Below are 14,626 nucleotides of genomic sequence, written 5' to 3'. Positions count from 1 at the left end.
CTGGTGGTGAGCAATGTCCCTCTAAGCTGTTTTGCCCCTGACTGCTGCTGTTCTAAGTGCTCTGCTGGCTTGCTGTTCTCATCTGCACTCCTCCTTGGTTCATCTGAAAACCTCCTCCAGGACTGCCTCGCAGAAGAAATGCCAGGCCGTGCAGAAACGCAAGAGATTGAACTTCACTGACTTCGCCCCATTATTTTGCACTATATAGAAGTTTAATATCAGAAAAAAAACATTATACCAGCCCTTTTCAATGCAACAAATTAAAACAAATCTAACTTTCCAAGATTGAGTGTTGATTTTGTTGTAGGCAGAGACTGAACGCATCATAGAAATCAAAAGCTATTTCCATGTGAAAAAATGTTATGGGTTTTGCTCCATTGGTTTTGTTTGTAGGCCTACATTATACTTAAATAGCCACAATAGCCTATTGACTACTGTCTAAAACTGTAAGGCTACAGCCTCAGTGTTCATTGTAAACGTGCGCCAGAAGTTGCGCAAACTTCTCACAACATTCAAGTTTCCACTAACAAGACCTAAAAGTTTGCTCAGTGCCCCAATCATTTTGAGGGAACATTGGTGTTGACTGCGGCCCAGTACATCACTGGAGACGAGCTCACTGCCATCCAGGGCCTCTATATCAGGCTGTGTCAGAGGAAGGCCCAACATGTTTTTAACCACTCCAGCCACCCAAGTGGTAGACTCTGAGCCAGCGCACGGCAAGCGGTACACCAAGTCCGAAACCAAAAGGACCCTGAACAGCTTCCACCACCAAGCCATAAGACTGCGAAATAGCTAATCAAATGGCTACCCAGACTACCTGCATTGACCCTTTTTTGCATTAACTGCAAACACACTGGACTCTACCCACACATAATTACACTGACACCCCAAAACACACACACACACACACACACACACAACATGCATACTGACGCCACACACACACACTTTTACACTCACCACATACACTGCTGCTACAGCTCTGTCTACTATCTATCCTGTTGTCTAGTCACTTTACCCCTACCTACAGTATACTGCTGTTACTGTCTATTATCTAACCTTTACCCCTACCTACAGTATACTGCTGTTACTGTCTATTATCTAGTCACTTTACCCTCCCTACAGTATACTGCTGTTACTGTCTATTATCTATCCTGTTGTCTAGTCACTTTACCCCTACCTACAGTATACTGCTGTTACTGTCTATTATCTATCCTGTTGTCTAGTCACATTACCCCTAACTACAGTATACTGCTGTTACTGTCTATTATCTATCCTGTTGTCTAGTCACATTACCCCTAACTACAGTATACTGCTGTTACTGTCTATTATCTAGTCACATTACCCCTAACTACAGTATACTGCTGTTACTGTCTATTATCTATCCGGTTGTCTAGTCACATTACCCCTAACTACAGTATACTGCTGCTACTGTCTATTATCTATCCTTTACCCCTACTTACAGTATACTGCTGCTACTGTCTATTATCTATCCGTTGCCTAGTCACTTTACCCCTACCTACAGTATACTGCTGTTACTATTATATTTCCTGTTGCCTAGTCACTTTACCCCTACCTACAGTATACTGCTGTTACTGTCTATTATCTATCCTGTTGCCTAGTCACTTTACCCCTAACTACAGTATACTGCTGTTACTGTCTATTATATTTCCTGTTGCCTAGTCACTTTACCCCTACTTACAGTATACTGCTGTTATTGTCTATTATATATCCTGTTGTCTAGTCACTTTACCCCTACCTACAGTATACTGCTGTTACTGTCTATTATCTATCCTTTACCCCTACCTACAGTATACTGCTGTTACTGTCTATTATCTATCCTTTACCCCTACCTACAGTATACTGCTGTTACTGTCTATTATCTATCCTGTTGTCTAGTCACTTAACCCCTACCTACAGTATACTGCTGTTACTGTCTATTATCTAACCTTTACCCCTACCTACAGTATACTGCTGTTACTGTCTATTATCTAACCTTTACCCCTACCTACAGTATACTGCTGTTACTGTCTATTATCTATCCTTTACCCTCCCTACAGTATACTGCTGTTACTGTCTATTATCTAACCTTTACCCCTACCTACAGTATACTGCTGTTACTGTCTATTATCTATCCTGTTGTCTAGTCACATTACCCCTAACTACAGTATACTGCTGCTACTGTCTATTATCTATCCTGTTGCCTAGTCACATTACCCCTACCTACAGTATACTGCTGTTACTGTCTATTATCTATCCTGTTGCCTAGTCACTTTACCCCTACCTACAGTATACTGCTGTTACTGTCTATTATCTAACCTTTACCCCTACCTACAGTATACTGCTGTTACTGTCTATTATCTATCCTGTTGCCTAGTCACTTTACCCCTACTTACAGTATACTGCTGTTACTGTCTATTATCTATCCTGTTGCCTAGTCACTTTACCCCTACTTACAGTATACTGCTGTTACTGTCTATTATCTATCCTGTTGTCTAGTCACATTACCCCTACCTACAGTATACTGCTGTTACTGTCTATTATCTATCCTGTTGTCTAGTCACTTTACCCCTACCTACAGTATACTGCTGTTACTGTCTATTATCTATCCTGTTGTCTAGTCACTTTACCCCTACCTACAGTATACTGCTGTTACTGTCTATTATCTATCCTGTTGTCTAGTCACTTTACCCCTACCTACAGTATACTGCTGTTACTGTCTATTATCTATCCTTTACCCCTACCTACAGTATACTGCTGTTACTGTCTATTATCTATCCTTTACCCCTACCTACAGTATACTGCTGTTACTGTCTATTATCTTTCCTTTACCCCTACCTACAGTATACTGCTGCTACTGTCTATTATCTATCCTGTTGCCTAGTCACATTACCCCTACCTATATATACACACATAGCTATCTCAATTACCTCGTACTCCCTGCACTTCGACTTGGCTATTGGTACTTCCTGTATATAGCCATGCTATTTTGTTATTGTTATTCACTGTATATTTATTTATTTCTAGTGTCACTATTTGCATTATCTTTAATTCTGCATTGTTGGAAAAGGACCTGTAAGTAAGCATTTCACTGTTGGTCTACACCAATTGTTTACGAAGCATGTGACAAATAAAATGTTATTTGATTTAATAGACCTGTGTGCAGCAAAAGAACACACAATGCAATGACTGACACCTGCTGGTGACTTTGGGAACTGTTTGTGGAGGGATAATATACACCTCGTGCACAAAAGATTAGGAACAACTTCCTAATATTGAGTTGCGCCTCCTTTTGCCCTCAGAACAGCCTCAATTTGTCTGGGGCCATGGACTCTACAAGATGTCAAAAGTGTTCCACAGGGACGCTGGCCCATGTTGACACCAATGCTTCCCACAGTTGTGTCAAGTTGGCTGGATGTCCTTTGAGTTGTGGACCATTCTCGATACACACGGGAAATTGTTGAGTGTGAAAAACCCAGCAGCATTGCTGTTCTTGATGCAAACCGGTGCGCCTGGCACCTACTACCATACCCTGTTCAAAGGCACTCAAATATTTTTGGGTAGCCTAGTAGGGAGGCAGGGTAGCCTAGTGGTTAGAGTGTTAGACTAGTAACTGGAAGATTGCAAGTTCAAACCCCCGAGCTGACAAGGTACAAATCTGTCGTTCTGCCCCTGGCAGTTAACACACTGTTCCTAGGCCATCATTGAAAATAAGAATTTGTTCTTAACTGACTTGCCTAGTTAAATAAAGGTAAAAAAATATATAAATGTTTTGTTTTGCCTATTCACCCTCTGAATGGCACATGATACAATTGAGACATGGATTGTGTACATAGCTTAAAACTCCTTTAACCTGTCGCCTCCCCTTCATCTATAATGACTGAAGTGGATTTAACAAGTGACATCAATAAGGGATCATAGCTTTCACTTGGATTCACCTGGTCAGTCTGTCATGGAAAGAGCAGGTGTTCCTAATGTTTTTGCACTACTTAACTGTTAAACAATAAGGCTTTACGGTGCACTGAAAAATAATAAGGAATCATATAAGGCTCAATGCAAGGGTCAAAGGTCACCTCAGCTTATCTGCTCCAACTCCCAAAGGTCAGGTAAATGTAAAGCCCAAACAGAAACTTCACAAATCCACTATATGGTTTAAACACACAGAAGCTGCTTGCTCAAGCACTATAAAGTTCCCTGGACATTCCAGTTCTCTGGTTGGCATGGTATGAAGTTCCACAAGTTTGGTCTGATGATCTACGCTACATTAACTCTTGATCTACATTTTTACATCACCAGTGTGCTTCCAACAAAAGGCTAACGTTGACCATAAAAGTGTCACTTACTGACATTTCAACTGTTACCTACTGTACTACTACAACTACAAACCATTAATAAGTACAGGAGTTAGGCTTGGGGAGCCCGTCTTGAATTGTTTGTCCCAGACAGCCTAGAGATGTTTAATAGTGTAATCCCAGGAACTGTGATTAACTGAGAGAGCAAGGCAGCCTTCTCAGGGATAGTGCTTTGGATAGTATGGGTGTAAAACCTTTATGTATTGGCACTTTATCACCCCCATATAGCAACGCTGTCTAGGTCTCAGTTGGATGGTGAGATCTTTTACAACAGAGGGAATACTCTGAGGTGTGCTGTTGTGTTGGCATCCTTACCGCTTGCAATATATCTCTGTCTCCAATGAACACCCCTCCGCTACAACCGTATCTCTCATTAGATGGCGTATGCCTGGGCCTGTGACCCTGTATCTCTCACGACAGAGTACAACAGCATATGCCCTACTCAGCCAGGAGGCCTAGTCACTGTAAAATGGTCCACACCAACGGCATAGACATTTTGGAATGCTTATGGATGGTCAAGTACATGCATACCGTCAAGTCAGCGTTATGCAGGTCTATAGTACACACACACACACAGCGTTATGCAGGTCTATAGGACACACACGCACACACACATTCTGTTGTTCCATACTCTGCCCTCTGAAGCATAAAGGTTACAGCAAGGACGAAGACTAGTGAGTAGGACTGAAGAGGTTGTTTTCAGTTAAGTGCAGCCTTAGTCTGGTCCCAGATATGTCTGGCAGCAAAAACAGATTTGGGACGAGGTAAACAAAGCCTGGGGCAATATAAAAGCTGATACATCTCTGCAAACACTTTCAATTAGTGGAATATTATTTTCTTTAAAAAAGGAATCATTCGAAAGTATAATTTTCTAAGTATCCCTCCTAGAATGAGAGCCAATCATTTTATTTGACTCTTTTTTAGTCTGTATTAATATTGCAATAAACTGAACTAATGGTCTTCATTTTACAGATCCAATCACACTCAGAAAATGTGCAGTTAGACTACGACTAGTGTTCATTATCTGTTCTTTGGGACCCCAAATCAGCAACCTAACATAATACATTCAGTGGGTGAAAGTGCTATATTTAAGAGAATACAATTTCCTTCCTCAATTGAAATACCCATAATGCATCACCTGAATTGAAGTCAATGTGGAGCCTAATAAGAAATAAGCGGCAGATTAACAATAGAGAAGGTCATAAAATGACTTTTATCACCAAAGTAATTCAGATAACCTTGTCGTCTGGGCCTCAATCAAACACACAGGTACTGTTTTAGAAAGGAAATATTGCCTATATTTTTTTGATAATAGCAATGGAAGAAAGGACAGGTTTTTTTTTATTCTGGTAAAAATAAGGACGTCAGAAAGAAAAGTGTGAATGAAAGCCGTAGTCGATAAGAGAAACAGAAAACAAGTATCCACACAATTCAACAATTTAAATAGAATTCTAATCTCTTGAAGGAAATGGTGCATCTCAATCCCATTCCATGTCTCTGCTATTGTGAGGCAGTCAAAGTGAGCAGAAACTATTTCAATACGACAGTTCAATACCGCAACACAACAATGCAACTGGCAAACTAGCGATTTATAAATGCTGTCATTCATCAAAACTATGGTAGACTAGATGGGTAATGTCTTTCCTCCCTAAAACTGCAATTTACAAGCAATACTGGGCACCCTGAAACCAGAAAATTACCATAGCTATTCACAATATTGGTCATTGTAAGTATATATATTTCTGTGTAGCCTTTGAGAAGACTTTTCCAGAGGAAGAATCGGCCAACATAGTACATAAATGGGGCATCATTTTGGGAAAGCACTACCAGGTTCCAAACAACCGTTTTATAAAGAGAGTACATAGCACATCTCTGGGTGTGAGGGGTTGTGCAGGGTGTTACCATGGCCTTAGTCGTAAGTCTAGGGCTATTGCGGTGACCATATTACTTCCACACTGGCAGTCATGAGTCATGACCGCAGTAGAAATTCATGTGACCGTTGAGTCACAGTAATGTCTTTTTATGCACTCTGGACATGTGTTGGTAGTACCCAACTCGCTAATGACCATCAGGTCCTAATAGCCTGCTACTCAGGGCTCTGTCCTTCTAACCACTCTGACGTCAATGCAAACACAATTGAAAACTCACAAACACTTATCAAAACAGTATTGTGATTTTAAAACTCACCTCACTGTGATGATCAATTAGAAGTTCAACAGCAGGTTGAAACAATGTTGTTGTGAATGTTGTTTCAAAGCCTAACACAATTACATTTACATTTAAGTCATTTAGCAGACGCTCTTATCCAGAGCGACTTACAAATTACAATGAAATGGACAGCCCTTTAAAGTGATGACTCATTCAAAACACCCATGTGCATACGCATATATGAGCCCAAGCCTCCTCCAAAAACCTGAATTAAAAGAATGATTGTGCCGTTATACAATACATAGCCTACCGCCTACTACGCAAGGCAGAGAACTGTAGAAGCCTCGGTGATAATGTTGGTTCATTGATTGTGCAGGGCGTCCTACAGAGTTAGCCTACAATTATAGTGAATTTGTATTTAATTTTGAATAGCCTAGTAATAGGCTATTTTTATCTTTTCATAATGAATAGGCTAACACATTACCTTTGGCTACAGAACATCTCACCACCGTGCATGTCCATCTCCTCCCCTCTGTCCTTCATTACTTTCTACAGCGTGCAGAGGGAAGGGCTGTCAACAGTTTAATGAAATATGTTTTGATGTTCCCAAACAGATTTCACTAATTTAGCACTGGGAAGCTGCAAGAACAGGGTTAAAGAGCCCATGGCATACAGGGTTTGGGTGGAATATCACCTGTGGCGCAGCGAGGCCGCATGCTTCTCAAACAGTGGTTGATGAGTGGAGTGAAATAACCACAGCCTACCCAGCATGAGTGAAAAAGTAACTGTCTGGAATGTGGCCTCCATTCGCTGTTCGAGTGCATACTGATGACATGTATTTTTCCCTGCCCCTGTTCCTACCCATTTGATAATGGGCCATTCTAAATCAAAGGAAATTTGACACATTAGTTAAGACTCGATTAAATTGAGAATAGTCTGATGGGTGAAAATATTAACGCTTGATGGGAGAACAGCATGTGCAGCCTAATGAACAAGCTTTTTGCAACTTTCTCAAATCATCAATAGCCCCTAGTCACATCATGCAGCCCATATATGTTTTGATTTCTAAGAGATTCTAAGGTTTGTATCATTCACAACTAAAGTTTCCAAATCTAGCGTATAGGACCTGTTTCAAATGATCACTTTTACACTCAACATAGCCACTTCATATGCACACTCACTCCGGAATGGGAAAAAATATCCTTTCTATTTTATAAAATCATAATTAACTTGTTATGGCTGCTGTCCCTGTACAGGGATCAGCATCAGGGGAAATTTCAGAGTGACAACTAATAGTACTCGATAAAACTCAAACGTTCATTAAAACACACATGCAGGGTACTCAATTAAAGCTACACTCGTTGTGAATCTAGCCAACATGTCAGATTTTTAAAATGCTTTTCGGCGAAAGCATGAGAAGCTATTATCTGATAGCATGCAACCCCACGAAATACCTGAAGTGGACGTAAACAAAAGAATTAGCGTAGCCGGCGCTACACAAAACGCAGAAATAAAATATAAAACATTCATTACCTTCGACGAGCTTCTTTGTTGGCACTCCAATATGTCCCATAAACATCAGAATTGGGTCTTTTGTTTGATTAAATCCGTCCAAGTCCACCCAAAACGTCCATTTATGAAGACCGTCTGATCCAGGAAAACACACCTCTCCAAAACGCAACGTCATTTTTTTTTATTAAAAAAGTTGCCTATAAACTTTGACAAAACACTTCAAACTACTTTTGTAATCCAACTTTAGGTATTAGTATACGTTAATAATCGATCAAATTGATCACGGGGCGATCTGTATTCAATAGCAGCAAGTCTTGAAATCATGGTTGATATTCTCTCTTCCATAACTTCCACCGGTGTACCCGATGACAGGAAGTGCCTATTCCTCATTTCACCAAGGATTAACTTCAACCCAATTGCCAAGACTGGCGACATCGTGGTGGAAGCTGTAGGAATTGTAAACTGGGCGCAATCTATTTTCCCTTGCCATAGACAATACAGAGAATTTGGCGGAGGGATATTTTTTTTGTTTTTTGTGAACAGTTTTCCTTGGGATTTTGCCTCCTACACACGTTCTGTTATAGTCAGACATGATTTAACCAGTTTTAGAAACTTCAGAGTGTTTTCTATCCACACATACTAATCATATGCATATACTATATTCCTGGCATGAGTAGCAGGACGTTGAAATTTTGCACAATTTTTAACAAAAAGCTGAAAAAAATTCACACGCTCTTTAAGAATTAAGCAATAAGGCCCGGGGGGGGGGGTATAAACCACAGTACACTTGGTTGCACTCTCTATGAAAACTAAAATACCAAAGGCTGGCCCTAAGGTAGTCTAGCGAAGGTCCTACAGAGGGTTCAATCAGGACTCATTTGTGGATGAGATTAAGAATGTGCAATGGTTAGATGTGTGTAGTGGTTCTAATTCTCAGAGTAAAAACTCTACGGACCATATGAAAGCTCAAACCAAGCTTATTCTCCCAGAGGATCAATACAGCTGCATTAGACAAAGACATTTTCACACAAGCACTGATATTTAACCCTTTCTCATAGGCCGAGTGTCCCCCTACACATCTGAACAAACATGGTATCTTTATTGCTAGGCAGGAAACTAAGTGATTACGGGCCATAAAAAAACTTTTCTTTCTCCCTTAACCTGACCTGACCTCGACCCCCTTCATCACTAATCCATGGCTCTTTCCCCTTATCAATGCCTGCCACGTGATTACTTTCCCTACACTCAGTACATTCCAAACTTATCCATTCATCTCTGGCGTAGTCCCTCGACTATGGCACCCCTTAGGTCTCTATTACAACTAATGATTAATAACATTTAAAGTTCAGAAATCCAAACCTATCAATAGTAAGAATGATCCTGAAATGTCACTAAGTTTGTTCATGAAATGATTTATAAGTATAGCTGATAAGCATGCCCTTTGAGGAAATGCACTGTGAGGTCAAACGGTGCCCCATGGATTGATGATGAGCTGAGAAATTTAATGATTCAACGTTATGATGCCAAAAAAGTAGCAGATAAATCTGCCACTCTGTTTGATAAGAAAAGTTATTGTAAATTAAGAAATCTAGTGACCAAGCTAAACAAAGGAAAGGAGGGATTCTATCCGCAAAATTGATGAAGTAAAGGGTGATGGGGGAAACCACGGAGAAACACTATTATGGGTAGGAATTCTGCCTCTGTTGTTGAATCAGAGGGTATATTTATGACAAAATGACATGACATCGCAAACTACTTTAATTAATATTTTACAGGCAAAGTGGACAAGTTGAGGAATGCTATGATTCCAATATACCCTTCTAAAAGATTGTATCATGAAGGAGAGGCATGCATGTTTGAATTTCATCCAGTAGAAAGGGAAGAGGTAGAAAGGACGCTGTTGTCTCTTTCGGATGACGTCACCTGGTCCAGATAATCTTGACGCCAAATTGTTTAGAGGCACAGCTAACCAAATATCTACCCCAATCTCTCACATTTTACTAAGTGCTTGATGTATGGGGTGTGCCCAGAAGTCTGGAAGGAGTCAAAGGTTATTCCACTACCTAAGGATAAAAAAATCTGCATTCATTGATCCTAAGTCATCCTATAAACTTGCTGCCTATGTTAAGTAAATTATATCTGTACAAATTAAGGTTTATTTCTCATGTAAATGGTCTGATAATGGGTTTCCAGAATGGATACAAAGGGCATTCTACGAGTACGGCCTTAGCACAAATGACAGATGATTGGTTAAAGAGTTTGGATGACAGGAAGTTAGTTGGTGCAGTGTTGCTAGATTTCAGTCTGCTTTTGATGTAATTGATCCTGAACTGTTACTAGGTCAACTTAAATGTTATGATGTACTGAGCAGGGAACTAAGAATGGTGTTTGCGTGCGCTGATGTGAACAAATTGGTGTTGAACATTTCTAAAACTAAATGTATTGTATTTGGTTCAAGATATATTCTTGCTGATGATCCCCAATTGAATTTGTCGATGAATAGAACGTATGTAGAGCAAGTAAAAAATTAAAATAAACTACTAGGTGTCATGTTGGACGCAGCTTTATCATGGTCAAAACACATAGATAAAATTGTTATTAAGATGGGTAAGGGAAGTACTGTTACAAGAAAATGTTCAGAGTATTTAACATCTAGCACTCTGAATCAGGTGATTCAATCCCTGGTTCTATCACACTTAGAGTACTGTCTGGTTATATGGTCAATCCCTGGTCCTAACACACTTAGAGAACTGTCCAGTTATATGGTCAATCCCTGGTCCTAACACACTTAGAGAACTGTCCAGTTATATGGTCAATCCCTGGTCCTAACACACTTAAGAGAATTGTCCAGTTATATGGCCATCTGCAGCAAAGAAAGATATAAAACATCTCCAAATGGCTCAGAACAGGGCTGGTAGATTATCTCTTCATTGCTCTATCCGTATTAATATTATCCAAATGCATTAGAATCTCTCATGGCTTCACGTTAAAAACAAACTACTATCCAGTCTTCTAATTTTCTTTAGGAATGTTTTATTTAAAATAAACATTTTTAAAACAGTATTTTTCTGGTCAGTTAGTACATACTAGCAACATGCATAACCACCAAACCAGACAGGCAAATTCAGGGCAGCTAAAACAACCCAAGCCAAGAACAAATTGCCTTAACTCTACAGTTTTATATAGAGCCATAGCTGAATGGAACTCTTTACCAATCCATATTTCTCAGGCAAAAAGTAAATCCACCTTCAAGGAAAAAATAAAACAACATCTAATGTGATAGACCATATGACTGGACAGGAAATATGAAGCATCAACTGAATGTTAAATGTATTTCCTGTCAGGTATTTTAATTGTCTGTATTGTCTACTTGTTGAATGTTTGTGAAGTCTTGATTTGTGGTTGTTTGTAATGTCTTGTTAATTGGTGTTGGACCCCAGAAAGATAAGCAAGAGTTACGGTTTTAGCTAATTGGGATCCAAATAAAAAATTACTAAATATACCACGGCTTTCAGCCATCAGTATTCGAACCACCCAGTTTATAATATAATGGCATGGGACTTATACGCATATCTTGTATGCTAAAGCAAGCTTAGAGCCTATCGCATGGCACATAGCCAGATAACATAAAGTAGGCCAACTTATATATTGCCCATCTGAAATCCATTTTTCTTTATATCATAATGTTTCTTTAGAAACTGCCTAAAATAAATCATGTATTTATTGTGACGGTGCACATTAAATGTAGTTATTGTGACGGTGCACATTAAATGTAGTTATTGTGACGGTGCACATTAAATGTAGTTATTGTGACGGTGCACATTAAATGTAGTTATTGTGACAAATTAAATGTATTTATTGTGACGGTGCACATTAAATGTATTTATTGTGACGGTGCACATTAAATGTAGTTATTGTGACGGTGCACATTAAATGTATTTATTGTGACTGTGCACATTAAATGTATTTATTGTGACGGTGCACATTAAATGTAGTTATTGTGACGGTGCACATTAAATGTAGTTATTGTGACGGTGCACATTAAATGTAGTTATTGTGACGGTGCACATTAAATGTAGTTATTGTGACGGTGCACATTAAATGTATTTATTGTGACGGTGCACATTAAATGTAGTTATTGTGACGGTGCACATTAAATGTAGTTATTGTGACGGTGCACATTAAATGTATTTATTGTGACGGTGCACATTAAATGTAGTTATTGTGACGGTGCACATTAAATGTATTTATTGGCCTGGAGATGCTAAACATGTTTATGTTAATTAACGGTCAATTATGGTGAGAAGATTATTATTTTTTGTCTCGGCATAATTCATATGTTCATTACAGAAATATGAAAGGCGACATAACCAACTTTCAGACAGAAACACAGGTAGAGTTACTGTACAATGTCTTTCACATGACAATAACCGGCCGACAAAATGTAATGAGCACCACAGCCCTATATGGGGCATGATTTTGTATTGGAAAGTATTGCTGGCTTCCAAACAAGCCGTTTTATAAAGAGAGTATACAGTAAAGCTCTGGGTGAGAGGGGGTGTTACCATCGCCTTAGTTGTAGGTCTGGCACAGGGACACTACGCGTCGCTGCCCCCATCACCATGAAGAAGACTGACAGTAAAAGAGACGCCCGCAGACCTGCAGCATAGGAGGGGAGAGGTGGAGAGGGGAGAGGTGGAGAGGGAGAGGTGGAGAGGGGAGAGGTGGAGAGGGGAGAGGTGGAGAGGGGAAAGGGAAGAGGTGAAATGGGGAGAGGTGGGGAGTACAGAGAGAAAAAGTTGAGGTTACTTTGTATTCTGAAATTCTGTTCCAAAGGTCATATATTTGGTATAATTGTTGAGACCTCATTCTATACATTATCCAAAATATGAATCACGAGTCCCCAGCCAACTCCCTCCAAACCACAACATCCCAATTCTGTTCCTGACTTAAGTCTACATTTTCAGTTTCCACCACATCACCATAATTTAAGGGAACTTCTGTTCCCTGTTCTCTCATTGCCTCTTGGTAGTGATGAGTGAGAGAGAGTCACTAGTTGAGAAAGTACACAATTATTGGTGACAAATTACTAGTATTACAAACTAAAATGTGACTTTAATCTGATATGAAATGTAGAGAAACATCGGTGTCTGAATGTTTATGCGGGTTCCCGTTGGGAACTCCCTGTTTCTGTCTGTCAGATTGGCCTCTCTCTCTGTACTAAAGAGGGCACAACTAAACAACGGCAGATGCTGGTATGTAAATTCTTTGTGTACAAAATATCTTTCATTCTAATCTCTACCATGCTAGAGCTAGAGCTGCCTTTCATCTGGTTGGCCTACATATTATAGCAGGGTGGCTCCTCATGACACTAGAGAGAAATACCATGATTTGGGGGATTTTCAATAAATGTTATCTATAGAAAGGTCCTTTAGAGGTAGGATAGTTAACAAATATTTGAGAATTACCTCCTTTAAGACTCCATAATATTTTATATTTTGCTCCAGAGTGGCGCAGCGGTCTAAGGCACTGCATCTTAGTGCTTGAGGAGTCACTACCGACACCCTGGTTCGATTCCAGGTTGTATCACAACCGGCCGTGATTGGGAGTCCCATACGGCAGCACACAATTGGCCCAGCATCGTCCGGGTTTGGCTGGTGTAGGCCATCATTGTAAATAAGAATTTATTCTTAACTGACTTGCCTAGTTAAATAAAGTTAAAACAAAAATATGAATAATACATTTTAAAAAATGTAAAAGGTGCTAAAAAGCTTTGTAATATGAGTAGTATTTTGATTTCAAAAACACATTCCTTAGATACATTTATGAATATTGACAATTATAAACTGGGTGGTTCGAGCCCTGAATGCTGATTGGCTGACAGCCGTGGTATATCAGACAGTATATCACGGGTCTGACAAAACCTTTATTTTGATTGCTCTAATTACATTGGTAACCAGTTTATAATAGCAATAAGGCACCTCGGGGGTTTGGGGTATATGACCAATATACCACGGCTAAGGGCTGTATCCAGGCACTCGCGTTGTCCATATTTTTTATTTCACCTGTATTTAAACAGGTAGGCCAGTTGAGAACAAGTTCTCATTTACAACTGCAACCTGGCCAAGATAAAGCAAAGCAGTGCGACACAAACAACAGAGTTACACGTGGAATAAACAAACATACAGTCAATAACACAATAGAAAAGTCTATATACAGTGTGTGCAAATGAAGTAAGATTAGGGAGGTAAGGCAATAAATAGGCCGCAGTGGCGAAATAATTACAATTTAGCAAATAAACACTGGAGTGATAGATGTGCAGAAGATGAATGTGCAAGTAGAGATACTGGGGTGCAAAGGAGTAAAAAAAAAATGGAAATAAAATAAATAACAATATGGAGATGAGGTAGATTGGATGGGCTATTTACAGATGGGCTATGTACAGGTGCAATGATCTGTAAACTGTTCAGATGCATCAAGTTAAAGGGAGATATGAGTCACCAGCTTCAGTGATTTTTGCAATTTGTGCCAGTCATTGGCAGCAGAGAACTGGAAGGAGAGGCGGCCAAAGGAGGAATTGGCTTTGGGGGTGACCTGTGAAATATACCTGCTGG

General features: G+C 39.7%; 1 protein-coding gene across 1 annotated transcript in view; it reads right to left on the bottom strand.

Annotated features, from left to right (window-relative positions):
• Positions 1-14,626, bottom strand: part of LOC135547585 (solute carrier family 49 member 4 homolog) — an 82,064-nt gene that overhangs the window by 60,634 nt on the left and 6,804 nt on the right. The window contains exon 2 of the mRNA XM_064976712.1: positions 12,578-12,671. Within this exon, the coding sequence (XP_064832784.1) occupies positions 12,578-12,671 (94 nt within the window). The remainder of the gene's footprint in view (positions 1-12,577; positions 12,672-14,626) is intronic.

Source organism: Oncorhynchus masou, chromosome 10 (assembly GCF_036934945.1).
Source record: "Oncorhynchus masou masou isolate Uvic2021 chromosome 10, UVic_Omas_1.1, whole genome shotgun sequence".
NCBI lineage: Eukaryota > Metazoa > Chordata > Actinopteri > Salmoniformes > Salmonidae > Oncorhynchus > Oncorhynchus masou.
This window is presented reverse-complemented; position numbering and strand designations above follow the sequence as displayed.